Source organism: Mycteria americana, chromosome 4 (assembly GCF_035582795.1).
Source record: "Mycteria americana isolate JAX WOST 10 ecotype Jacksonville Zoo and Gardens chromosome 4, USCA_MyAme_1.0, whole genome shotgun sequence".
NCBI lineage: Eukaryota > Metazoa > Chordata > Aves > Ciconiiformes > Ciconiidae > Mycteria > Mycteria americana.
In genome coordinates this window covers 78164244-78192236 of record NC_134368.1, presented here as the reverse complement: position 1 = coordinate 78192236, position 27993 = coordinate 78164244, and the positions used below count along the sequence as shown (strand labels likewise).

The 27993-nt window shown below is 43.7% G+C and overlaps 1 protein-coding gene across 5 annotated transcripts in view; it reads right to left on the bottom strand.

Moving 5' to 3' along the window:
• Positions 1 to 27993, bottom strand: part of MAML3 (mastermind like transcriptional coactivator 3) — a 257442-nt gene that overhangs the window by 74196 nt on the left and 155253 nt on the right. For all 5 annotated transcript variants that reach the window (XM_075501043.1, XM_075501039.1, XM_075501040.1 and 2 more), the window contains one exon: positions 20675 to 22162. In XM_075501043.1, coding sequence (XP_075357158.1) covers positions 20675 to 21967 — 1293 coding nt within the window. In that variant the 5' untranslated portion in view covers positions 21968 to 22162. The remainder of the gene's footprint in view (positions 1 to 20674; positions 22163 to 27993) is intronic.

Below are 27993 nucleotides of genomic sequence, written 5' to 3'. Positions count from 1 at the left end.
CCCCCACTCTTCATCAGTGTGAGAACTGTGGAGAACCCAGCAACTCCATATTCACGGAAGCTTCAATATTTCATAAGGTTTCTATGTCAGCTGTGCACGCCTCAGTCTCCCCTCCGTTCACCGTGCTTTTGTCAGACAGAGGAACAGAGCAAGGGCTTATCCTGGGCTGAGAAGCAAGAGGCCCAAGGACATTTGTACCTCCCTGACTAACCTAGAGGGGAACAAAGGGGCCTTCTAAACCAAAAAGGCGATATGCCTGAGAAATGCTGTCTGTCTGTCTCTCTCACAAGGCTCTCAAGGGCATCATTCAGCAGAAAGCAACATTTAGCAGTAGGTTCCTTCACCCTTTCAAGGTTTCAAAGACACAGTGGGATGTTTAAAGAAAGAGGAGTGCATATGCACAAAAGTAGGATGAGATTTGAGTGTGTCAAAGACTGAGTTGCTGACAAATACTTGACCTGTTTTGGAAGCATCCTGAGCAGTTCTGCTCTGTGATGGACAACACGTTTGCCAAGACAGCATTGCCACTCAGAAGCCTTCTTTCTCTACTCTGGTGACTAATAAGTGCTCATCTGTTCTAGGGAAAAAACTGTGTTCTGCAGCTGGCTGCCCATCTTTCTCTAAAGAGAGATGATCATCCTCATTTCCAAGGGTATCTAGGTTTCTCTAGTAAGACCACTGATTTAAACAAAAGTGCTACGATTTCTAGGCCCAGTCTTTAAGTCCTCAGAACTACAGGGGTTTCCCCGTATGCCAGTGCTACATCAAGTCCTGACGCAGGCTATGGAGAGGTAGTGTGGGGAGCAAAAGCCCCTTTAGCACAACTCTGATAGAAACAAGGTGACAAACAGGTGAAATGAAAGATTTATTATGTTTTCTTTTTGTATTCTGAATTTGGGTCTGATAATCTTAGGGGCTAACAGGCAATGTCTATGAAACCAGGAATATGGGAAGGGTAGCAGGGATTATATTTATCTGTCAGTGTTTCTGATGAGATTGACCAGCTTTGGGAAGATGTGTGGGCATTCTTGTCAGAACAAAATAATAAAGACACAGATAGAAATTTTTAAAAGAAGAAATGAGAATTAGAGATCCAACCTGCACTCACTGTGGGATTTGGGGGCATCACTGCCCTTTTGAAAAATTCCCTTTGCACATGAAGAACAGAGTCATGTGAACTGAGATACCAAACCTACACTCAAGGGTATGGAACAAGAACAGACATACTGGCTCAATTCTTATCACTCTATTAAATTCATTTTTAGCACTCCAAGCAGAAATACCATAAAGTTCAGGAAAGACCTTCTTTAACATGAACATGGATAAACAATTACATATAATAATTAAAAGAGTTTTCACAGTGCCATTACTCAGCAAGCCATTCGTATTGCAAACAACTTTGTCAGGTGCTGAGCCAAACCATATTTCACAAGGCAAAATCCTGATCAGAGACCACAGTTGGCAAGGAGAGTATTATGTAGTGTTTTCTGCTTATGTGCTTGATCCGAAAGTAGCAGCACAGAACTAAAATCTTGGCTGTTTGGTCTGATTTTTGCTATGTGCGTGTTTAGTAAATTACATATTGCAAGCAACCCCTGGGTGTGCAATCCCATCTCTGCTAATAGACTTTTATATTCTGACAGGGATGCTCAACAGCGTGAAATAATCCTCTTCAATTTACAAAAGAAGTTCCCAGTCTCTGAGTTCTAAACTGTTAGCGATCCATCACTTGCAACAAAACCCAACGTAGCTACTCTGTTAACAGACTGGATTTTAAATATTCACGGTGGCTGTTTGCCTGTGTGTGCAGAAATGACTAACTCTGCGCTCTGGCTTCCAGGGACACTGTCAAAAACAAGAGGGGATTGTATAAGTGGACTATTTCCTGGTTAAGTATTTTAATGAGTTTCATCTTTTCCCCCATCATGCATTATTCTAAGGAAGAGAATGTAACTCTGCTTGCGGGGGGGCTGGGAGGGGGGGGCAGAGCAGCAGATGATGTGACAGGAAAGCAGAGACAGAGATGCACAGAGGCCAATTAAAAAAAGATATTTTTTTAATAACACCACCATTTGAATGCCAAATGCAAAGAGAAACAACAATAAATACCCAAGCTTGTTTCTAAAAAAAGGAAGAAGCCCCAAATTCCTTCAAAAAGCTGGTATTAAAAAATCTGATATTAAAAAATCTGATATGTGCCTTTTAAATAGATAAAGCAGTTCAGCTTTGGAGTGACTGAGATACTTTGTCATAACCTTAATTTTGTGCTTGGATCCAGATACTACGAGGACAAGTTCATTAGCAATCATTTGATATGAAATAGGAAAACACTAGGACAGATCCCCATTCCTGACCAATAATCATCCAATACAAAACATGTGCATACGCTTTTAAGAACAACAACAACAAATTCTTCAAATCCTTGTCTACCTTCTGCAACTGAGCCAGGAGATTTCCTTCCAAAATAAGCCTGAAAACACCTTTCTAAAAAAATCATATGCTGCTTTTAGACCAAGATTTGTGCTTTTCTCCTGTACCCAAATTCTTCCTTTGTGGGAAAATAAAAGTAAATATAAAAAGAAATGTTATGAGTATGCTCAAAATGTCTCAGTACTGATAATCTTTTTTGTTGACACTGGTTATTAACAGGGATCATTTGCCATTTTAAAAATCAAGCCTAACTGAATGTTGCTAAGACATCCAAAACTGCACCAAAAAAATGATGGTCCTACCCTATTAATTTCTGTTTTCCAAGAATTGCTATTGATAATGAGTATTGTGTATTGGAAGACATGGTCTACTGTCTTTCAGAAAGTAACCACAGGGAAGATCTCATTGCTAAATATATTTAAAAACCAGAAGAAAGAGGAGGAAATCACAAGCAGTAGGGCAGAGAGAGGTGGGCTTGCGTGAGGTAGAAGCAGTTTGCTAGAGAATGCAAAAATTCTTGGTTTCATTACTGTCTGACCGCAACTTTTTTTTAACAAGGGCACAGCATTTATGTAACAAGGGATTCACTCATTCGATGCCAAGCCATGCCTGTGTACTACTGGAAAGGGAAATAATTACATCACGTGTACTCCCCTTTCTCTCTGGAAGAAAACACGTGCCTTTGCACAGTGCTTGACCACCTGAAATCGCCCCAGAAAACACCTCAACGGAGTTGCGCTAGCGCGGGTGCCAGGAGCGCAGCTCTGGGCACCAGCCCCGCTGTTCGGAGGATCGCCTGCGCTGGGACTCGCAGGAACTATGGCTCCACTAACAAGCGTTGGGACTCAGGTGCGTCATTAAAGGACGTTAAAATCCCGTGTGCGGAGGTGGCTCTTGTACAAGCCTGAGGCTTAGTTTGCTGTAGGTTACTTCCTGGTGTCCCCATGTGAGAAAGCCCTGGAAATGTCCCTTGGGTACCAACTGCTGCAACCTCTGCCCCGGTCATTTATTGTACTCTGCTCTGAGTATCGGCACTTATTCCCCAACTTCACACAGCTTCTAAGCAGCGTATGACCAAGCAGCTTATGACTTGTTTCTGCAGCAGTAGACATTAACTTCTTTGAACTAATTATCAGAAAGGGTATGTACCTTCTCCATGAATCCATCTAAATGTGGAAGCTTTACTAAACATACTCTGTTCCCTGGTCAAACTACGCGGGTCTGATTTCCCTGCACAGGATGAGGTAGGATCTTGCTGCTACCAAGGCTGCAAGCCCCAAATGCAACATGGCTAAGGACTGAACTACCCTGTTTCCAGAGCTAACGCAAGCTCCACATGCTAATTCTCTGCTAAGCCAAAGCATGGGGCTTTGATTTCCTAACCTCAGGATGTTATCTGGCTCCAGTATAGGATTACCATTAGCCCTGTACGTCTGTCCTTACAGCAGGGTCACTGTCATGCCATATGCCGCTTGGACAACCTTTATTCTTTCTAGATTTTTTTTTTTTAAATCACAGTGTTCATCTGGAAGAGCCTGGATTCCCTTGGCTTTCAAAATCTGCTTTGCATTGCTAATGTATGGGCCTGTAGGCAAAGTTGCATTAGAAAGACAGAGAAAGACAGAGAGAGAGATACTAAAAACCTGTTAAGATACAAAATGTCTTCAGGGTGCTCTTCTCTTAAATATTAACAAAAAAACAGAGAAGGTTTACTCAATTTCCATTTACCAAACAAAAGACTCAGTTCTTTCCTAAAATGGGTTCTGCATAACTTTGTTAACTTCACTGAATATTCCTGACTTGCAGCAGTGTAACTAGAGAGAGTCCGACCTAGAAAGAGCAGGTCAGGCTCCGCGTGGAAGTCACAGCAGGGTGGGGAGTCTCAGCATCAGCACACACAAGGTATCCTGATCATTTGATACAGCAGGAGAAACCTCCCACAAAATTCATGGACAAATTAATTCTTCCTCTCCCCCCCTCCGGTTCTGTGGTAAGAGAAAGGGTCATCAGTCTCCAGATTGTCACACTCTCAGTAGAACAACAAAAGAAGGAAATCGGGGAATCTGGAGGGAGAATTGAAATGGCTGTTCCAAGATCGATGGCCGGCCTTCTGGGACATTAAGAGGATTTTCTGCTCATATAGTACCTTTCATCCCAAAGGAACTCAAACACCTTTCTAAATGATATACTGATCTTGCATGAAGACTACATCCATTGAAAGGAAGCAGAGAAATCCACATCCATACAGGTGACAGTGTGACAGCGAGGGGCAGGCACAGCACCGCAAGGAGCGCAGAAGAGCACCTACAGTAGATTCAGGTCTCTGTCCCAGGGGTTTAACAAGCCTGGGCCCGACTGTGTAACCACAGACTTGTAAATCCCAGGAGAAGAGAGATGTGACATCTTCTCTGTCATGGGGGACTGCTGAAGCAGTCAGTGAGGACTGGGAGTGTTTCCCCCCAGGCCTGGACAAGCAATCCAACCCAAGCAGCTCATCAGAGGCTGCTTGACCCCCACGGCAACGGCACAGCGCTAGAACCTGAAGCAGAACAGCATCTCCAGAGCTCTGTAACGCTCCTCTCTGTGTTCCCATTTCCTCTTTCAGTAGATATAATGCTGAGAGAGCTTACTCGGCTTTATACAGAGAGGTGAATGAAGAGGAAGAGTCTTTTTGGTTGACAAAAAGAAAGAAAGGGAAAAACTGTGAAGGCAAGAGTGAAAGCAGAACAGACAAAAGCAAGGGGGTGCAGGGAGGAAGGAGATGACCAAGACATAGGGAAGCCACCAGAAAAGGAAAGAGAAAAGACAGTTAAGGCTTGCTTCAGTGGGGAAGAACATCAAGTCAAACCACGTGTATAAGAAGCAAATGGAAAAACTCCACAGCCATTCAGAAACATAAACAAGAACAGCAGAATTGTACTGAAGTTGCAAGGGAGATCCAGGGCACATTTCTGTTGTAGATAAAGACAACAGGACTTTTTCTACCAGCTCAAGAATGAGCAAGTCACAGCAGAGTTTGGACTCAAGGTGAAGAGCCCGTCTCTCATTGAAAACCACCGTGGTTCCCTGCCTCACTTCCACACCTCATCTTCCACTGCTTTGCCAATGAAAAAGTTCAGCACAGCCTGCGGATAAAAGAGCAGCATTGGATGCACCCCTAACAGGGTATCCAGTGGAATAAAGGTGCTCCCGCAGCCCTGACTCAAAACTGGTCAGCTCAAAAGTGTCATTGGAGAGCTCGTGCAAACACAGTTTTCAAGCAAATTCAGTTACACTCAGAGGCAAAGATACAGCAAGTATAATCCCACCTAGGGTAAGTCTTCAGCTAAGCATCAGAGGCTTGAAACCAATCTTAACAGCTCGCCTTCCTGTGCCTCCTGTAACTCCCTATCCCCTCCTAGTCTGGGGCATCCAGGTATGGCCGTGAGCTTGTCCATACTGGGACGGCAAGATACAAATGACAGAGGAAGAGACTACAGGTTGACCTCATTGCCAGATAAAATCCATTATGCGTGATTAAAACTTAACAAAATGCAATCACATTAAAAATGACTATCATGAAGTGCACCATGATTTACTGACTAAATGAATGAGAAATTTATCTGAATAAAATAGTCCTAGCCCTACTGCATTGGCAATGCATGATAAATTGCTGATTGTGAGAAGATCATTGCTTGCTGTTGGATGACATACATACATTGATTTCTCCTAACAACACTAATTAGCATAATGGCATCTCCACATATATTACATAAAGTTTCCTCTTAGCAAGCAAAAATTATTTCAAGCCTTCAGGTCCCAAACTGCAAAGAATAAAGATGGAAAGGAAGGATTTACAAACTGCCTCCTTGTCCTTTATTATGCAGATCAAAGGTCCAACCCACTGGATCTTACTTAATCTTGAAGAGATGGGAACAACATTCAAGCAAGCGCAGGCATTGTGCAACTGAGCTGTGATCACAGTGGGTTGTTTTTTGCATAGTGGTGATCTAATTTTGTGAGGCCAAAAAAAGCCTTTGAGAAAGAAGAATCTAATCCTAAAGAACTAGAAAAAACATTTCTCCAATTTCATTAAGACACACAGGGGGCAGACTGCAATCCTTACATAAGTGCTCCCATTGACTAGGGCTGTGTAGGTGAGAATGCACTCACTAAGTTGAAAAGGCAAAGCACAGTCTATTAATAGGAAAATAAAAGTGGCAGAATAGGTAATGAAAATGGAGGACAGAGAGACCACGTGATTCTCAGTTAATTGAAAATCAATCACAATAACCCGCATTTTTTTTCTTTGAAAAATATGAGAGGCGATAAAAGACCACCTTACAAACAAAACAGTGCCCTGCCATTCAGTGTCCTCAGCAGTACATGGATTTCAGACTTCCTCATGAGGATTTTCCAAAAGTCCATGCTTTTTCCAGAGGAACGTGCTTCTCAGGAGCATAAGTAAAACAGCTCATTTACCTACATTAATGTTTGGGGGGTTTTTGCACAGTGCACAGTACACTGTACCTAGAGCAGAGGACCTGAGCAGAAGCAGAGTAAAGCAGACACCTAAGCTGCCTTTGGTGAAAGCAGCAATGCCAGAGTGCACCCAGGGGAGCACCCAGTCTGCGCTGGCCACCCCACAGCTGCTGTTCGCTATAGCAGTCGCAATGCTGGGAGCTCCGCTAAGGTTACAGCCCTGGCATTTCCACTCTGCTTCAACCTACTTCGCACAGAGCCAAAGCACGCGAACCCTCTCCGACACGAGGCTTTGCAGGGTGGCTGGGAGGCAGAGTGGGTAAGCAGGATGCTTGGGATGGGTGAGTGGATAATAAGCCGTAAGAGGTTTGCATTCTGCCGGTCTTTATTCGGCTGCCCCTGCCCAGCCGCAGTGGGAAGCGTCCTGCTCAGAGCAACGCGTACACACGTGTGCATGGCCACACGCACACAGGGACAGGCACAGAAGAGAGCGTCAGGGGTGCGAGCAGTGCAGCTTTTACTCTAAGGCAGTAGAGCTTAGGGGCCCTGCTCTTTCCACAAGCTCCTTTCTCCTGAAGGGCTGCACTGGTACCCTTGTGCTGGATGGCAGTTTTTAACCCTCCCCAACCCCCAGTCATTGCCACCACTGTATTGTGACTAACTGGAGCCTTTTCCACGGCTTCATTAGCATTAAAATCATACGCTGGCGGTGCACCTGGCATGCCGGCCATCCCTAGCCAAAACAGCCTCCCTCAAGCTGTGAGTGCGTCTGCAGGTGACACCTGTGTCCCTTTCAGCAGGGCCCTTGGAAAACAGCCCACCCTTTATGTAACCAAAGTCAAGGATTATTTTTTTTGCTAGCGGTTTTCGCTCTTATCTGCAGCCTGGGAAGGACTGAGGATGTAATCCCCGTGCTGTCTGCAAACCAGGTGCAGGAACCGCGCAAGTGCAAACGGAAACTTCTGCAGCAGCACAGCCGGTGACTTTTCTCATGTCATGGTGCGAAATCTCTGACATCTCCAACTGAAACTCAGAGCTTCATCTGCTTCAGACACGCAAGCTTTTTGGTACTGTCCCATACGTTTTCCCCACGATGCTCTCTACTGCATAGTGTAAGGTTGGTGGACGTGAACAGGCGATGGCTGAAGCCACCGGTACCTCCCACAAACACAGAAATGTTTATTCTTGATCTTGGACTAGCAACCCCCCATGTGGTAAGATGAGCGAGGTAAATACTGCCTCAGAGCGACCACATACATTAAATTCTACTATACATCCATGTGCATTGTGTAGTTTGTGATGTATGTAGTAACTATTTCAGAAATGTCTTAAAAGGCTTTAAATATTTTTGTTCTATGCATCTCTCTGTGGGAACAGTGAAGCTGTCTTCAAATGATGAGACCAGTTTCACACGACATGAAGAGCAAGAGAAGGTATCTAATACAGCTTAAAAGTCACCCAAAAAAATCACTTAAAATTGCTTTTCCATCTGTAAGAATGCAAGGACTTGTAAGACTAATTTACTGCCTTCTATTGCCAGAGACAATCCTCAAGGTGTGGGAAACTACATGTTGCTGGCAATTTAAAACAGAAAACTCCTACTTTTTTAGTTTTGTTTTAGCCATCTGTGATAAAGGAACACTACAAACAATCTTGATCCAGTGAAGCTGCTCTATAGTTCAGAACATTAAAGTCCTGGTTGAGATGGATTAGTGGGCAGACTGAAGGCGGAGCGGCCAAATTTATCACGTGGATGGTGCCACCACATTAGTGAGATTATAGCTGAGATCCCCCACTCCTTCATCTGTCCCATGACTGGTTAAAAAAACATTTAATATGACAACAAATATTTCATACTATTTCCATCTACCGGAGGTATACAAACCACAGAAAGCTGTGGCGTCTACAGTGATTTCCTGCACACTGTGACAATACCAAAAAACAGTCCTGTGCTGTTAAATGGATAAGAAGGGGAGGCAGAGAAATAAAAGCTGGATGAGGGGAAACAGAAGGTAAATTCGAGAAGGGAGCTTAGAGGGAGAAAAAGAAAAATGGCTCATGGAGTAGCGGGGCAGAGAAAAGGAACAGACAAGTAATATAGGACAGATTAAAAAAAAAAACCAAAAAACTAACCTGCTGGACTCAGAGCAAAAGAAGTACACACTGGAAAAATAGTCCCCTGGAAAGTGCATGTTGGGCAATCTCAGGAATTTTGCTTTCTCTAGGCAATACTATGTACAAAAATAATTTAAAATGCAGATTCTTTTGAGGATGTTAACTCTCAAGCCTGTAAGGAACATCATGTCAGAAAAGGAGGAGTCATCTTCTCAGGGTAGACCTTAAACTCTTTCTAGGCTGACCCTTTCAAACTCTTTTTTTTCCTGTTCTTTAAAGACATTGTCTTTCCCTCAGTTTCTCCAAACAGCATAAAGAAACAAAAGACAGCCTACAGGTATACCTCTGTTTTTCAAAAATAGAGATTTAGCTAGGAGCAAGGAACCTGGCAGAACAGATTTTACAGAAGGATGCTAGCATGAGCAGCCAAAGCCTGAGCTTCTGGAGTGAGGAATAGACTTTAATACTGCACAAGTGTGAAACAGAAGTGAAAAAGAGACAGAGAAAACATTAAAACATTATTTTGTGACAGTGCTGCTGGACTTGGGCTTGCTTTCTTATCAGATACTTGACCCTCTGTAGAAAGCTCCCACTCTTACTGTAGAGCAGGAACTGCTAACAAGCTCCCATCGGGTGTAAATGAGGAACGCACCTGTTTAGAAGATGTGTTGACACAGAATGGGTGGTTTCCTCACCATGTGTAAGATACACTTGTGGGCTAATGCATGCAAAACATTCCTCACACACACGAAAAGGGGCTAAATAAGGGTGGGAGGACTCAAGAATACAAGTATGTGTGCACTACATGAGAATGAAGAACGTAGGGACCAACAGACTGGTCTCTCTCCTTAGTAACAAAGTTGGCTGTCTCAGACTTAATACTAAGCTGCTGAACAATAACATAAAAAGGGCAAGTTTCCCACTGCCCATAAGGAATGAAATCTTTGCTGAGAGAGCAGAAGCCACATTCTTTAGCAAATTAGATGCATCAGCTGGGATTTGGCAGAACCTCCTGGATGCAGGACTCCAAATCTGCACTTAACCACTTACTGGGACAGTCTTTGAAGAGGTATTAAGCGTTCCTACTACGGACACATGCACATCGCAGACATTAGGAAATCCTTCTGGAGGGAACACGCATGCCAATAGCATAATGCTTCTAGCATAACGCTTCTAGCATTGGGCTTGAATATCCAAAAATGCTGTGGGAAGCACCAGAATAAGAATCCACGTAGATGAAATAAAAGACAAAATAGGAATTCAGAAGTGCAAGGTACACTTTACTGTTGAGCTGGAACATTATAGCCAGCTGGGTAGCCTAGACTGCTCATCAAAGAGCACACCTTCACACAGACACAGATTAGGCAGAGACGCGGAGAGCAGAAGTTGAGCTCAAGGCTTTGAATGCACGCCGACACCAGTTCTGGCATTGCAGTGCTGCACTGCTCCAGGATCGGGTGGCCAAGCCCTCCGCTGATGGCTCAGAAGCAGGCTGTAAGTCACACCGCTTTAGAGAAGGGACGGAAAAGGTGCTAGTAATATACATCCAAAAAGGAATGTTAGCCACAAAAGAGTATGTACACACAAATTTAAAAAGGGCTCCACATGTAACTCCACAAAACACAGTGATGTCTGCTCACAAGTTCAGGACGCTCTGAAGCTAAAAGCCATGAACTACAGTAAACAAAGGTGAGTGAAAATGAGCCACTAAAGATGGGCCCATTCCTCTGAAAATATTAGTGTCTTATTTGGCCCTAAGTTCCTAGTTGGAACATTAATCGGTACTTACTGATGTTCTCCTCGAGCAAAAGAGCTGAGCTGTATTCATGCTCTTGCGATAAACAAGCAGCCTCTTTCAGTGTCACTGAAATGCTGCTGAGTCGGGGAAGACGTTTAAGGAACACGGGATTACGACAGAGCAGGAGATTTTCTCTTTCTGGCAGTGCTCAGCCTCCCACAAGATACTTGTACGCTTTAGCTTCTCTCCCTGTGTCCTTCTTTCTTTTCTGCCATTTCTTGCACCTTGCAGAGTAGCACAGATAGTTGTGGACACCTTCAATTGTGGCATTTCTGATTTTTTGAGCTCTTCACAGTGCTACCCAAAATGAAGCTGTCACCCTGTGTAATCTTTAATTAGCTGCAAGATCTCTGAGGTTGGCACTACCTCTTCTGACATGTGGCTCCCACACCTCACATAAAGGCCCAGACTGAGCACCACCACGGCAGAAATACTAAGATTTTCTTCCCTTGCAACATTTTTTTTGTCAGCTTGATCAGACGGACGTGACTGCCTTCAGGAGCAGTTGGAAAGGACTGCCACTTATTCTCTCACCTCCCCTCCCAAAGGAACCGAATTCCCCATTACACTGCTAACTCTGGTGATAGGTATGGCAGTAGAGGAACCCAGCGGTTTGCCCTGCTCCCCAGGCTAGTTCTCTTTTTGCACCAAAGCTCAGCCTCGGAAATGCGGCAGCCCTTCTGGCCTGGCCCCCCCAAAAGCCACTGCCTTTCCCATTTAGCCTGCAAACAAGGAAGAGGAGCTGGTGCAGGAGACAGCAAAGGAGGATGCATACAGCATGGGGTGCTGCCCACACTCCTGCCCCCCAGCAAACAGCCCTCCGGGGGGAAGGCAGACTCCGTGCTGACTTTCCAAAATTTACCCTCCTGATGGTGGCTCTTCTTCTGTTTACCTGAGCATGGAGCTATGGGGAGGGAAGGAGTCACCTACATGTCACAGGAAAAAAAAAGAAGACTGAGGGGAAAAAAGAAAAGAACAGGATGGAGCTTGCTTTTAAAGTAACCACACTCTATTAATAGTTCAAAATAGGATTTTTAATTACAGGATACCCTATAACCTTTACCCTTATTGATTGATTATTTGATAAGCAGTTTTGCTTGCTGCAAGCTCATTAATAGACAGAAATCAGAGCAGAGTGAGAATGCAGGAAAGGAAAGGGGGTCCTTGAGAGAGCAGGCTGGGTGATCACCGTACCCTGTGGTGGGAGCAGAAACTGCATGAAATGTACTTAACCGAGTTAAGCAGCAGAGTCATTGCATCCCTCCTGCGGTAAAGGGAGCACTGGGAAGCATACTGCTTATTCAAGAATAATTCTTGTTGCAAGAATATTTCTGTATGTAAAATGAATCTTCAAGTACTAATAAAAAAAATTTAGAAGTTTGCTTGGAATTAAATGTCAGTTTGTATAAGCCCCTACTATGGGACGGAGATGGAAAAAGAGATGGAAAGAGAGTTAATTTTTAATCCAGTCTCCAGTTTTCTTTACAAAGTTTGGGAAAGACAATGAGAATATACTTAAATTGGAGAATAAACTCCCAGACTACCTGGCAGAGGCTTTCCTAGCAAAGGGATTTGCTTACAGTTTGTTCCCTGCAGAACAGAATAGTCAAAAGGAAGTTTTAAATCTAACGTTGGCAGAGATACACAAAACGACACCCAGGCTTAGAAGCGCTGCTAAGGGTGGAAATGCAGCCTGAAAGAAGGCAGTCCGGTTCATCTCTTACAATCAGTACAGCAAGCAGTAAGAGTCCAGCTCTCATTAATCTAAAGCATGTTGTTATATGCCTGACGAAGACTAATCCCTTATTTATTTATAAACAGATCTTTAAAACTATAGGGAAAAAAAGGTTCCTTTAAATGGTTCTTCTGTGGAAACACGGTAGGTCTGAGTATCTTCAGATCCAAAACACAACAGTAAGCGCTAGCAGAAGGCCACTGTGAAATGCCCCCCCCCTTGCTTGCAGCAGAGGCACTCGCCACACAACGCATGTCTGCTGTTTCTTACGGTCGGCTGACTTGGAAGATGTCCCCTGCAGAACTGCCCGCAGCGCAGGAAATGGGTGGACAGCTGCAAAGCCTTCCCTGGCCTTTCCAGCAAAGCCTCTTCTCTTCCAAAATTAGTTGCAAGGCTTGCTTGACTCCCTTTACTGGCAAGGGAAAGCTGACCACCGACCTCGGCGCGGGTTAGCATGAGAGCTGGAAGATCGGGCAGAGAAGGAAGAAGAGATCTTCCTTGTGCCTCCGAAACAGAGATGAAACAGAGGTCTGCCTAGCCCTGGATCTGTACTGTTAAATCTGGTCAGGAGCTGGTGATTATTTTATTACTGCTGTTAGCTGCAAAGTCTAGTAAATCCACTCCATGCAGAAAATGCACGCGCAGCCTCCTTCTTGGTGGCAAACGAAGCGGTTTTGGTACGCACTGAGCAATTACTTCACCCGTGTCCTCAGTACAGACAGTAACTTGGAAACAATGTCATTTGTTTCTGTGAGGTGTGTTTTCTAAAAGGACTACGTAACATGCTAGAGATACAAACGTGACCAAAGAGAAGCTTCCAAGAAAGAGGTTTGGAGTTGCACCATGACCTTAATCGTCCGGCTGGGTAGCATGAGAACAGATGACACTGAAATGGGGGGTAAGGAAAATTCCCAGTATTAAATTATCTTATAATTTGACATGTTTTCCTTTAAGTTTAATTTTCTAGAGTCAAGAGGGTGAGAGAGAATCAAAGCTTTACTTAAAAACGTAAACTTCTGTCCCAGATGGATAAAGAAGAACTAGAAAACAAGAATCCTAGTGGTTCAGAAAACAGGGAGACAACTACCACCACCATCCCCAATATATATTGTTTTTATGAGCTCATGATTTTAAAGCAATTTTAGAATTCCTGAATATTTATGACCCGCAGTATTATGAGGCAAGAGTTGACTTTTTTGAGACATTCAGACATATATTCACAAATTTAGAGGAATATAGATTCCTCTAAAATTAAGGTCTAATTAATATTTCTGAGATGTTGAGAAGCAAACTGGCAAACTTGGGAATTACGGAAGGAAAATGAAAATACAGGGGCAAGAAGTACTCTAAATGTCTAAACTCCAGAAAAAGGTAAAGTTAAGGACAATCATGGTCTTAGAGAAATGACACAAGAACAAATTTAAAACTCCAAAATATTATCTAAGTGCAAACTGTGATCAAATCTGCATCCCAGTTGGGCCACGCAAGATCACAGACTGGAGAGAAAGGGATCAGACTAAGTCACGCCAAAACACTCAGACAAGCACTCTGCTGTGAGGCACTAAACGGTAAATAGACAAAGTGGGTTGCCAAGGATGGGAACCTTAGTCTTCTCTCAAAATAAAAACGGAGAATAACAGAATCCAACTCAGGAGCTGAACCCACTGTCTACATCAAAAGATGACAGGTACCATTTTGCAATAAACACTTTTCCCGATACCCCAAGAGTAAAGGCATCAATGGATGACCGGGTTTACCCCTGTGGCTCTGCCGCAGCAAACACTCTGATTCTCGGAGGCGACCGCCCGGGTGGAGGAAGCAGGATGGGAAGGAGGGCTTTTGATTTTCCAGAGAACACTAAAACACTGTTATGCGAAGAAAAAGCTACGTGGATCTTTCAGTCACCATCTAGCACTGAAAGCATCAGCCTTTTTGTGCTAAATTAGTTATGCTGATGCTCAGAGGGCAGCAAACTAGCCTGCGGAAAAGCACAGTATTGGGGAGAGCATGATATGAACATCCCAGTATGTTCAGCGGTGCTGTGTCACCAGCTTATGACAGATCCAACCATAAAAGCAGATAAAAAGAACACAGTTTTACACCATCTGTATATTAACATTAAGAGCATATACAATAAACAAGAAGCGTTAGAGAGGCTCATGAACAATAAGAAATGGATTATGGCTGGTATTGCTGAAAGGAGGTGGAATGGGTCATGAGACTGGAAGACTAAAATTGATGATGATAACTTGCACTTTAAGGAGAAAATGGCCAAAAAAACCCCAGGAAAGGGTAGCACTTTATGTAAAAATATGCTGCTACTGGCTATAGACATTTCAAAATCACAGTGCTTCGCGATTGCAGTCGTAACTAATAAAACTAAAGGAGAGTTGGTTGGCACATGTTATATCATCAGACTAACAGGCCTTGCTAAATAACAGGACAAACTGCTCTTTACATAGCAATCTAGATCACATAGGAAGAAAAAGTATGCTATCATGGTGACTTCAAAACAGAGGACATTTACTATACACTTCGTGCAGTCAGTAATACAAATTTTCTGCTTCTAAAAGTAATGTAAGACAATTTCTGTACAGATGAGAATAACTCACGATCTGAGCCTTCAAGAAACTAGACAAGAAGCAAATCACACAACAATGTATTTTAACAAATCTTGGACAAGTGGAAATGTTTCTAAGAACCAAAGATTTACCACTACAACTGTGATATTTAAAAAGAGGAAAAGACCGGTTATTCTGACACACTCTCCAGCAAAACAACAGAACAATTAGTTTCAGTTCTCTACCAGCAATGACTCAGAGGATAAAACAGGAATACCGGTCCACATGGTTTCAGGAAAGTAGGTTTCACCAAAGACATCTATGGTTTTCTTCTGATAAGATGATTGGTTCAGTTGGAGTATGTGAGCAGTGCTCTTATACTTCAATTTTGCAAGGTTTAGACTAGAGAAAAAACTTAGTATTGCAGAAAAACTTTTACCATATGGAATGAACAAAGTATGTGTTAGGTTAAAAAGTACACGCCCACAGGTCGCAAAAGGAGGAAATACCAACAAGCCAAAATTTGGGGTTTAGGATTACGCCATGGAGATCTGATCTTAGCCACGTGCTGTCCAACATTTGTTTCTATTGATTTACACTAACACGACCTCCTTCCCAACAAAATGGGCAGATGATAGCAGGAATGGTAAGAAGGCCAGGCTACTGTTTACAAATTGCCTGGTGAGATGGTCAGAATCCACCCGAGTACATTTCGATTACCCATCTGTCCTCAAGAGCTGATGGGAGACTGACTTCTGAGGGGCAAATTTCAGCATTTGTAAAAGGCAGGCACTGCATCTGAACTCCAGGGCAAACCTTTTGTGGAAAACAGTTGCTACGAGTCAAACGTAGCATAGACGGGCATTCACTACATCTCTATAGGCTGTTCAGCAAGTCATCCTCACAGCCTCAGTCATTATTTCCATTCCAGCTTGTCTCCCCTAAAATCTGGCAAGACAGTTGCGTTTCTGCCACACTTTCATGCAGTGAATACAATCTGTAGACTTTCTTCTTTACTTTCCAGTAGGCTTTTAAAAAAGGCCAAATCCCAGAACATCAACGATCTCTTTTTCTCACTATCCCAAAGATAACCTTCAAAAAAGTATAAAGTCTCTTTTACAATTCCCATGAGAAACGCACCTTTTCACTTAGAAAGGACAAAGACAATTACGTTTTGGAAATGTTCTCTGGACACAGATCTCCCTTTGTCCTTCACATGCAAAACCAGACTGAGCAGATGATGCATCTTGAATTTATAAGATTAAACAACAGAAAAGAGAATTTGAAGATATTCTTCCAGTATGGTGTCATTTCTCCTCTTCATTCACATCCCTCCAATTTCAAACAACATAACTAGTGGTTTCAATAGGAACTATAATTGCAGCATCCTCACAGTCCCATGCAGGCAAAGAGCTGCAGTCTAGTTTTATTTTTCTTACACCCATGGAGAATTCTGTTTTGTTTCGACCTCTCATTACTCTCCCTCACTCACTTGGCTCCAAACATCAAATTCTGTCTCAGCCATTCAACATCTATTCCGTTGGGCTGCTTTTTTCTCTTACCATTACGCATACATATTGAACAGCTGGAACCAAGAAAAGGCACAATTAATTATTCTGGAATTTTCCAAAGAAAACGTTTTCACTTTTCCCCAATTTGAAATTACTTTTTGGTTTAAAGAAAAAAAAGAAAAGAAAAAAAAGTGCTTCCCATAAAACCTTACATACACTTCAAAAACTAAATGGAACATTTTAAGTTAAACAAAGCTCTAATTTTTGAGAGAGGAGGTTGGTTTAGGCTTGCTTGCTTTTATTTCTTAAATCACATAAAAAGCCTAAACAAAGCCCCTGTTGCATCTTGGTGTGAAACCAATTTCTTTTATTATCACATGGGAACCAGAATAGCAGAGGACCTCTAGCCCTCAAATACCTAACAAGTTAGCAGCCCCAGTGAAAATCTGCACTTGCTGTTTTAGCCTACAGCTACAGATAAGCAAGAACGGAAGAACCACCCAGGAAAAGCAAGAGGCTAAAGGGCAATACCTGCCCCGTACTTACAAACTAACAACTGGTTTTAGGGCAGATCAGGGTACGTGGGGCAAAGCAAACAGCAGAGATTTCTAGGTACAAGCCTGACCAAGTGCAGAACAGTCAAGCACGAGGGAACACTAGTAGCAGGACAGAGCCTTACTGAAGGTAGATGGGTCAGGATCTGACCATGCTTTTTGCTGAATATAGATGGGTCAGGATCTGACCATGGTTTTAACAGTCAATTCCACCCAAGCAGTCTGAATTACATTCAGGCTAACCCCGGAAAAATCCCCGACTAAAAAATCCAAACCAGTGTCTGCTTTGTGGAAAAACAGGCAAATAGCCCATCCAGTGCTCCTTCAAAGAGAACAAGCTATAGTATAAAATAGAGGACATCATGGTTCAGGGCATATGGGTTATTCAGCATTAGTGTGATGGAGGTTACAACCACAGTGCCAGTGCGAGTCCTGGATCGGCACAGCAAAGCAAAGGACTAACGTGTCTGACAGGAAGAGTTTCAACACTGACAGTGTAGAAAGCCTTTAGAGAAATCTTACTTTTGTTGGATACCAGTTTTGCTAGCTAAGCTGCTAATTTAGCACTCTGCCCATCCAACCACTCACATGGCTATTGAGCTGCACGGCTTCCTCTCTCGCTGCTCAGCTCTCTTTACAAGAGTATGCAGTGATGCTCAGCAAGTCCAGGACACAAGCCCAGAGCACCAGCACTGACATGTTAATAGGACAGTCACGGGCAACTGACCTCCACAGAGCATTTGCAAGGTCCCAGCTGGACGGAAAGAATGGTGTGTCTCTCTCTGAGGTACACTCAACGACTGAAGCAATGAGTGCATGTAAAAATTCTGCTTATTAACAACAGAAGTACCTTAGGCCCAAATGGACATAGGTTTAATTAGTGTACGTAGTGCATGTATGCACACATGCACACAACTAGCCATACTTGAGTTTTACAGCAGTACACAGAAAATAAGACCAAGTGTTTTTGTACATGTCTGACATTCCCTAAATCATCTTTGGTTCTTGAATATGCCCTTGTAATAGTAATCTGACAGAAATATATGGCCAGTGCTAATCATGAGATGCAACAGCTAGAATTTTTTTCCCCTTAAATGCCATTTTTTAAATCCTCATGATTATTTAACACATATACACACTTTTACAATTCTGTACCAAAGACCAAAACTACAATGAAAGTAGAAACTATAAACTGACTGAAAGATACATTCACTTTACATTCAGAGATGTCTTTCAAACTGAAGAGTGCAATCTCTTTATTTTCCATATATGATCTGTCAAGTCTGACCATCTGCATCGTGCAGTAAGTAGTAGAATCAGATAATCTGCATCAGTCTGGATTTAACTTAACAATATCAACATATCTTTCTTACCACCTTTACAAAAACAATCAATTTCCACCAAGCACATCTCACAATAATAAGCTTTCAAATTTTCCACAGAAAAATGCTTTTCAGGGAAGCAGGAAGGGAAGGAATGAAGAAATACATTACAGTTAGAAATCCATTATTTCAGCCTTCCTCACCAAACACAGTCCCTTCAGTGTAGGCAAGTGGGCTTCACAAGTAGTGAAGAGACCTTTCTACATCTACACACAAGCAAGAAGTCCCTCATCCTGAACTGGGTCAATAAATGTGAATTGCACATATTATATAATGAAGTATGGCTTTGCCTTAAGTTTCTTCTTTAAGACATAGAATGACTTAATATCTGGACTTGTCTTTGGAAGAATGTCTAGTTGTATCCAAATATCTAGTTTTTCCTACATTAAAAAAAGGAACCGAATGAGATTAGATATATGAAATCTTGGCTTCCTGTTCACACTGGAGAACTGCAGTGAGATATTAACATGAATTTCTCAACTTATGAAGTGGAGGAGATGACATTAACTCTTTCACATATGCAGTTCATCCTCTCAACTGTTTGACGGGTCTTTGAGTTCAACAGATTTAACAAGAACAAAGAAAAGAAACGATAAAGCATTAGACAGCCTGACCAAACATCCTCTGCCTCTCAGTTACAACCTGACAAATTCTGTAGCTCAGATTACAGTCTGAGTTTTATGCCATTATCGCAGTATTTCTCTAGATAACTCTTCACAAAAAGAAGAGGCTTTAGACCAGCTATTTCTAATGCAATAGGCAAGCAGAATTAAAATAGAGATACGAACCTTTGAGCTGTCACCATACATCCTGAACCAAAACCAGGAGGCAGATGAACATTTCTTTTTGTTTTGCAATTAATTTTAAATAATGTGATGGACTCTGACCTGGTAAAGCTCCTACTCCTCCTATTGGTAGATCCCCAAACTCCACAGGCTGAAGAAATAACAAATTTTGCTGTATTTCTACATGCACTACAGTGTGAGTCACAGTTAAACCATGCTCAGAAGGAAGTACTCCTTGTAGGTGGTGTGGAAACAGCTGGTAAAAAGCTGGTACGCTAAATCCATCAACCAACAATTCTATCAGTGTAGTATTGTATCAGAATTCCTGACCTGTTTTGGTGGCACATAACTTCTGTGAAGGCATCATCTACTTTGTGAACCGATTGTTAACTTTAATTCTTTTTAAAGCACTTAAAACAACATTCAGAAAACTTATTCTCAAGCCTTTCCATGACGTCAGTGTGCAGATCTTTACAGGGACTGCACAACTAAGAATACCAAGCTGACCTAGGAGGCAACAGGGCATTACTATAACCATTATTCAAATTGGTTATTAATTCGTTCCAAAGCATTCCCCAAGCCTGGCAGCTGCTGCTCCAGAGGTTAGCATGGAATACATGTGAGACGGTGAGGCCAAGTCACTCAAGCCAACATGGCTTTAGCCTTTCGCTGAAAGACTCTACAGATTTATAACAATAAAATACTTGAGGTTGCTAAAGACTGCTTAAAAGTCCTGGAATAAACCATCTCATTTCACGCATGGTTTAAGCACCACTAAAAGCATTCAGTTGTGCTTACTTCTTCCAGTGGAAACCAAAGGCACTCAGCACCCAAAATGTCCTTCCTTTGTTCCCTGAGCCAAAATGCCAAATACGCTGTTTAAAGCTGCCTGGATCCCTGCCCCAAGAAGAAGGGGCCAACCACTCCATCTTTTTGTTACAAGGCTAACTACACTGTGGAAACTAAGCCATGCAGTGGTTTGGGATCCAAAAGCATCAAGTCTTACATTATGAAAAAAAGGAAAAAAACCCTCCAAGGAGGATTGACTTCCGACCCAAAACTTCCCAGAGCGGCCCTAAGCACTCATCAGTAGAAGCACAGAGAAAGAGTGCTAGTTCAGAAAAACAGCCATTTAACAACATTTCTAAAGCATAATGCAACATTTCAGTCATTTCTTAAAATGATCGAGCTCCAATACCACATGAAAAGTCCAAGCGCCTGCAATGACGTTTCATACTTTCCAGGAGAAGGAAGAGGAGGGAGGAGGAGACCGTACAAAGACTTACTAAGCCTTTGTATCAGCCTCTTTTTGGTTGCCCGCGTATCGTGCACTCGCGCTTACCTGACCAAGGGAAGGAAGTGTTGCATATGCCATGGGCTGATTCATCATTCCTTTCTGCTTCATGATGAGCATGCGTTTCTGTTCCTCGCTCAGGTGCGCCATCTGAGCTTGCATCTGCGGCTGCTGGGACTGCTGCTGCTGGATGTACGGCATCATGGGGTTCTTGCTGGGATTTGCCATTGGTGGGGTCATCCTCTGACTCAGCTCAGCATTGAAGTGGGTCAGAGGTTTGGTGTTGCCGTAAGAAAGTATATTGGGCTGTTTGCTTAAGGAGTTTGTGCCCAGGTTATTTGGCTGCTGACTGATCATATTCATGTGATTTTGAGGGAGGTAGTTATTAATTGTGGTCTTCTGTGGATTGTTTGCCATAGGAGGCACTATTGGGTTTTGGTTGTTAAAGGCTTGGGGATACATCATTGGACTATTTGGTTTGTCTGCACTGAAGGGTCCTCCGTATGGACTAGATGGAGGGCCCACAGGTGACCAGCTTGAGGGTTGATTTGGATGCTGCTGCTGCTTCTGCTGCATGAGCTTAGCTCTTTGCTGCTGCTGGGCTGCCATTTGCTTGAGCTGCTCAGCTGGAGACAAGTCAGCGCTTGGCATATTCACAGGCCCAGGCCCTGATCCTGCCACAGTTGCTGCTGCTGGATTCATAAGATAACCGTTTCCAGACCGCGCCTGCGTCTGGCCTGGAGTGTGGGCCTGGCTGGGAGTTTGAGGTGACTGAACAACACAGTTTGCTGGTGAGCCAGCAGGGATGGGGGCTGGCGGGGCGCTGGACACAGAAGCTATGCTAGAGGCTGTGGAGACGTTTGAAAATGGAGGACCGGAAGAAGAAGGCCTCACCTGCGGAGACCCTAACGGGACATGAGCAAATGGAGAATGAGATGGATCACTTTTCACGCTTGCACTCTCTTGAGTCTCTGTGGCAGGCCTGGGAAATTCTGGCTCCTTCTTCTCTTCAAAGTCTTCGTTGAACAAATCTTGTATATCATCTTCTGGAACGGTGTTCGCTAGTTCGTCTATTAGCTCCTGCCACTCTTGATCGTTCAGGTTAATGTCTGAGAAGAGCTTGTTCTGATTTGAAAGAGATGTTTCAGAAGTGTCTATGCAGCTGGGGTCATCCAAAGGCTCTTGCTTCAGCTCCTTGTTCTGCAGGATGTTAAAACTATCGTCTAGCTCGTTGCAACCATTAACGGGGAGCTTTATCTCGGAAAGCCCACCGTTTTTACCCAAGTCTTCTAGACCACTACCATGAGTTCCACTGTTCTGCAGGGGCAGGGGAGCTTTCATGTCAAGCTGGTGAAGAGGAGAAACAGCGGGCAAAGGCAAATTATTGGGCAAGCTGTTGATTGCCTCGATGCCTGGTACATCCTTCCGTATCCGCTTGCTGGTCGGAGAAAAGCTCCCATCACAAACTCCATTCTGCTGTTCTCCATTGAGAGGTGAACGTGCGCCTTCCAACTTCCTTTTGACTGTCTCTTGAAGCTTAAAGAAAAACAAGAGAAAAAAAATTAACCAGTTGCAGAGATAAAAAAAGTGATGATGAGCCTTGTGACAGATAGTCTTCATCAAGCCTACTAGTGACAATAAGTTTTTAAAACTCTGATTAGGAAGTTTCTTTGATTTCATTCTTACACCTTGATCAATTTGAGAAGATGGTCTAAAACCAAAAAAAAAACCAAACCCCAACCCCCTCCAAAAAACCCAAAGCCAAACCTACCCCTGAATAGGAGAGCAGAACTATAAAATATGTCTGTGCTCTCCCAGCTACCAGAATTTTATGGAGCAAGTTGACTAATTCAACTTTTTGGTGCCTAACACAGTGATGAGACTTAAACAGTGCCTAACACAGTGAGGAGTCTTAAATTGGACCAAAAAAATGGAATCACTAAAATTTACTATTTACTCTGAAAATATTTTTGTTGGCAGTTTCTAGAAGCTTCTTGAAAAATACCTGCAATACAATTGATTGACTACTTGTATTGAAACATGTGTTGTTGACACTAAAATTTTTTGAGAAAATTCATTAACATAGTTTCATTTGATTAGCCCTCTGTTCTTGGCTACAAAACATATTGAGAATCAGTTTTAAGTGAGGAAAAAATATAACCACCCTAAAAAATAGAAGGCACTTTGCATGATGTTAACTCAATCAAATAACAAAAAAAAAAAAAAGGAAATAACCTGTATGCTAGGAGCTAACGTAAAAGACAAATAACTAACAGAAATTATAGCAAAACAAGTCTCCAGGAAAGCAATTAAATTAGAATATAAGAGTGTTATAAAAAAAAATAGTGTATTAATATAGGCTTGAATTCAGGTTAAAAGAAGCATAGCAAAGCACTGTAACAACCTACAGTCCTCTCCTAACACACCAAACGTTAAGTCCTCTCCTTATGTACCAGGCTAAAAAAAGCATCCCTCTTTGGCTAAGGCAAAAAACAATAGTGGGGAGGGGAGGAAGCAAAGAGGTCACAGCTCTAGCAAACGCCTTCAGGACACACTTGCATCCTTGATACTAGAACAATAGAAGACAAAATACTAAAAGATTTTATCAATTTTTGAAGTATTTTTACTGGTATGAAAATCACAGACACGCAGCTCCCACCCCTTCCCTAACCTAGAGGTCCTCAACCTTCTTTCTTCCCACAATCCAGATCCCATTTATTTCTCCCATCCCAGAGGGCTAGTTCCCCTTTCATCCCATGTGTAAGACAGGCAAGCAAATCCATATCTCATCCCCGTTTTAGAGGGAGCGGTTCTGAGAAGGCTGCACCCTTCTCTCGCCCTTCAGGCCTGCGTGGCCTCTTCAGCATGCAATGCAGAAGGACATGGCCAACGCACTCGTTGCTGCAGTCCCAGCTGAACATGCGTGGGACACTAAGCTATCTGCTGGTCCTCTGCAGAGATGTGACCTCTACAACAAGGCAGAAAGGCAAGTCTACGAGTCCTTAAGCAGACCATCAACTCCTTGATTGGTACTGGAGCGGAAGAGCATTTTTTATGAGGGAAAATGATTAACACGTGGCTAAGAATCACCAGTGGGTCCCTGTTGGCATACGTGTCCGAGACTTTGCTGCCTGTTCCCCCTGCACAAAGCCAGCGTGTGCCAAGCCTCCCACAGGCTGACATTCCTTCTCCTCTTGGCTTCTGCGGTGCTGCACAGAGACTGGCTGCTCTGCGACCACAGCCTCTGCCACGCGGGCTGCTTCTCACCGGGCTCCTCCTCCGGTGCAAGATGCCTGCACAGCTCCACAGGAGCTGTCCTTACCCTGACTCTTTCCCCACCCTTGGTTTCTGGGTGTCAGCGAGGCCAGTGGTTCGCACTGAGGAGTTCCTCTCCCTGTGCCACAGGCCGCGATGGGGAAGCCACCTGCGGCAAGGCACGGGTCACGAAGGCTGTGAGCATATTTTGGGCCTCCCCACTGCGTGTGTGAAGTCCCCATCACGGGGCTCCCACTCCTCTCCCCTCACCCAACGGCAGCAGCTCTTGCCCCCATGAGCTCCGCAGATGCCCAGAGATGGGGTCCTGCACATGGCACAGGTGCAGACGGGAGCGCACACCACATCAGCGCTCTCTTAATTAAAGCCCTGCACAGTCACGTTAATCGGCCATGGTCTGCAGGAGCACGCCGGACCACAGAGCACGGAACCCCGCAGCAGAGGCATCACCTTTTCATCTCTCCGTGCCACAGCAGCAGCAAGCTCTAGCAAGAGGCGCTTGCCCAGGAGCGGTAATTGCCTCATCTGTGCCAGTTAACAGCGATATGGAAGGTAAGTCATCACCCAAGACTAGTGTGAAGGAGAAAAACCAGATCCCCCAAGGAGGCTTATGATATGGCTCTCACCTCCACTGCTTCCCTTCCCTAAAAACCTATGTTAAGCTGAACACCACAGTACGGCATTACAGCTCCCTGCTGCTTTTTGACCGGTGTAACTGGCGCGTGGCAGAAGACTACAGCTGAGCCACTGAGCTTGTTTCACTGATCTTTATATAACCCTGGTTCAGACCCCGGAGACGAGGAAAGGACGATACAGATGTGGTAACAGCACCGCTTCACAAGTACGGGAGCACAGCTGCTTCCAAGTTTCCTTTCTTCAAAGCAAGAAAAGAAAAAGCACAATCCGCTCTCAAGTACAGGTGGTCAGTAACACAGTTGATATAATGGCTTAAAATAGCAGTTTTAAATGTTGCCCCTAATGAGTCAACTCACACAATTTACAGCTGAAATCACCCATTTCAGTTCCTAAGCTGTCTCACTACAAAGTCACTATCCCTCTTTACCTTCCACATCAGAAAAAGAGTCACTGAATGGCAAGTGACTCAAGACCAAGTTCAATAGGCATGCACACGCCAAAACAAGGTGTGAAGAAATGTCCAAAACTTGCAATGGCCCTTTGCCCTGAGTTCATATTGGCCAAATGCTGCGCTAAAGAATGAACAGTCATACCAAAGGACCCGGTGGCAGGCTTCTAGATGTGAAGAAAAATTCATATAAGGAAGAGATGGGAAAAAACCCTTAATTTTTCTTAATGACAAGTCAGGGATTAGTGAGAGCAATTATCTCCTGAGAAATAAAAGAGAACTCACTCCATACATTTCACAATAGTTTGAAGGCATCCCTTACAGAGTATGGGTAAGAGCGATACACTTTCACATCATTTCACCTCGTTTACCAATTTATCCTGAATCCATCACTATTTGTACATGAATGTTCACCAAAAGAATCAAAACTATCTAGTGGCAAATAACCAGCCCTAAAAATACCAGCTCCTAAAGACTTCATCATGTGCTGAAACTTAGATGTCCTCCTGTACAAATACACAGTGACTTTAGTGAAAGTAAAAGCAGGCCCAGTATATAAATATTAATAATCGTGTTTATCATGCATTACAACAAAAAGCAGCTTTAACATGGAAACTATTTTCCATCAAATACCAAACATACAGAAACTGTGCCTTGTTGCACATGAAAACAAAATGAAGCCTATTCTAAGTTTGTAGCTCCACATTATTCTCCTTCAGAGGTTTTAGGATTTGGGGGGTTAACAGGCACTAGAAAAAACCTAATTTTTTATTTTCTTTGTTTGCTCATTGAACAAGTAGACAGAAACGTAACCTGAAAGGTTTATTTGAAGGCAACAGGCTGGATACAACCTTTGCAGGTGGGGAAGAACCTTGGCTCTGGCATTTTGGAGGGGTTGGGAGCCATAACAATAGATGCATGTCTTCTTTTTGGGGTACAACACACAAAAATATTCTTATCAAATTATTTGAATGCAAATGTTCATTTTCATATCTTTTTTTCATTCCCAATCACCATGTCAGCTGTTGGATGGCTTGAATATCATACACTGACCATATACTGGCAAACAGTTTACTACCACCAGGACTGCTCAGTGTCTTAGACTAAAATCCCAGCACTTCCCCTTCCCTCCGTAAAAACAGTGCCTGAAGTAAAATATTCTCCTGTAAAGTGTCTTCCTTTTCCTTCTAAGAAGTAGAATATAGCTTGTGCATGTGATTTACAGGATGCATCATGAAGATATTAGCAGCAGCTTAGAGATTTATGTCTAGGAGCAGAAGACTCTTGATGCACAAAATAAAAAGGAAAATATTAAAATAAAAATATTAAAATAAAATAAAACCCTTGCCAGTTTCATAGGCCTTTAGCTTTATTCACACAAAATATTTGGCTGATGGACCTGCATTTCACAGCAGGTTTCTACCCCAAAGCAGAAGAGAGTGAAGCAGGACTCGCTATTCTTTATTTGCCTTTGGAGAAACTCTAGTTGCAGAGCAAGAAAAGGTCAAACTTTGGCAGGTTGACTTTTTAAGTGACCCTTGATTGGGGGAGAGGCGGGGGGACCAGAGGCTGTGCATGCAAACATGCGGACACACGCAGGCCCGAATGGTCTAACCCAACCCGTCCTGAAATTTTCGGCAGAGCTGCTCGGACGTGCCACGACAGACCCAATACATAAACAAGAGAGCGTCGAGGCTGTCGGCAGGGCTTTCATCTGCGGGGAGAAGCTGCTCCGCTTCATCCCACCAGCAGCAATTCATTTTTCAAAAGAAATGAGACCGAGGTGCTGTTGTTATAGCAACAGCCGAGCCGCTCGCCGGCCCATCCTCCACCACCGCGCTGCCTTGGGTGGGCGGCTGTTCCAGTCATCCGTGGGGAGTGACCAGGGCTGTGGCGGCGGCCCAGTCCTTTCACTGCTCTCTCAAAAAAAAAACAAAGGGGAGGTGGGGGAGGAAGCCAAGAGGCTAAATTCTCTTTCTGCCTGTAGAGGCTGAGCGTGATTCGCAGTGTCTAAGCCAGGTCCACTGCCGTTTGGTGGCCAGATGCTGTGAGCCCACAAGACAAGGAGGCTGGGGTCACTTTTACAGATGCTTTCATGCACCAGGTACATAGCGGACATGTTGCCGCTTAGCTCTTGTTAAGGCAGCTCCAGCCACTTCAATATGAGGCAAGGGAGACAACTAAGAGGTCCATCGCGCTTGTTCCTCAGCTGTGCTGGAATGCGCCTTGCTCTGTAGCCATCTTTGCTCTGCCAAAGCAGAGAAACCAGCCAAAGCCCAAAGTCCATCTTCCTCAGAGAAGATGCAGGTTTACACAAAACAAGGGTTATCACATTCTCCACACTACTCTTCTGTGACTTTTTCCGTTCAAAATAAAAAATGATCTTTTCCATTCCTCACGTCGTATCACGGTCTGGCCCACCAGCCGTCCGTGTTCAAACGGGCCTCGGTTCCCTTCCAGGGCAATGACTCAGTCTTGGCCCTTCCTGCAGGATTTCTACCCTCCCTCCCATCAGTCTGTCTGGCTTAGCACGTCTTCTTCCAGGTGTTCCTGAGCTTGCCCCACCTTTCTTCTCCCTTCCTCTCCTTGAACTCCTCCAGACAAATCTTGACTCCCCCGTCTCTGACAGAGAGTGCTCACCACGAGCTCTGCCAAACACCACCCCAATTCAGCCATCTTTGGCCTGCACCCTGACGACTGAGTCAAGTTCGCTCCTTAACTTCTTGTGCTGCACTCAACTCCTATCAACAACTTAGCACGTGTCCCAGGGGTTGCTGTGAAGTGACGCTAAGCAATCAGATTTGATGTGACAGCTCTCCTAAGCAAAGACATAATGGCCCTAACCACCTTGTCTGAGATCAATAAGGAATAATCAGCATTGCCATTTGCGTGCCAGCAATTCAGCTTCAACATTTGAAAGGATTCCTCGTTTCTTGCACGTCCTTCCTTGCTGTAGCACTTCTGAGACTGCCATTAAAAGGTCAACAGTGCCAAAGGGTGCCGCTGCCTG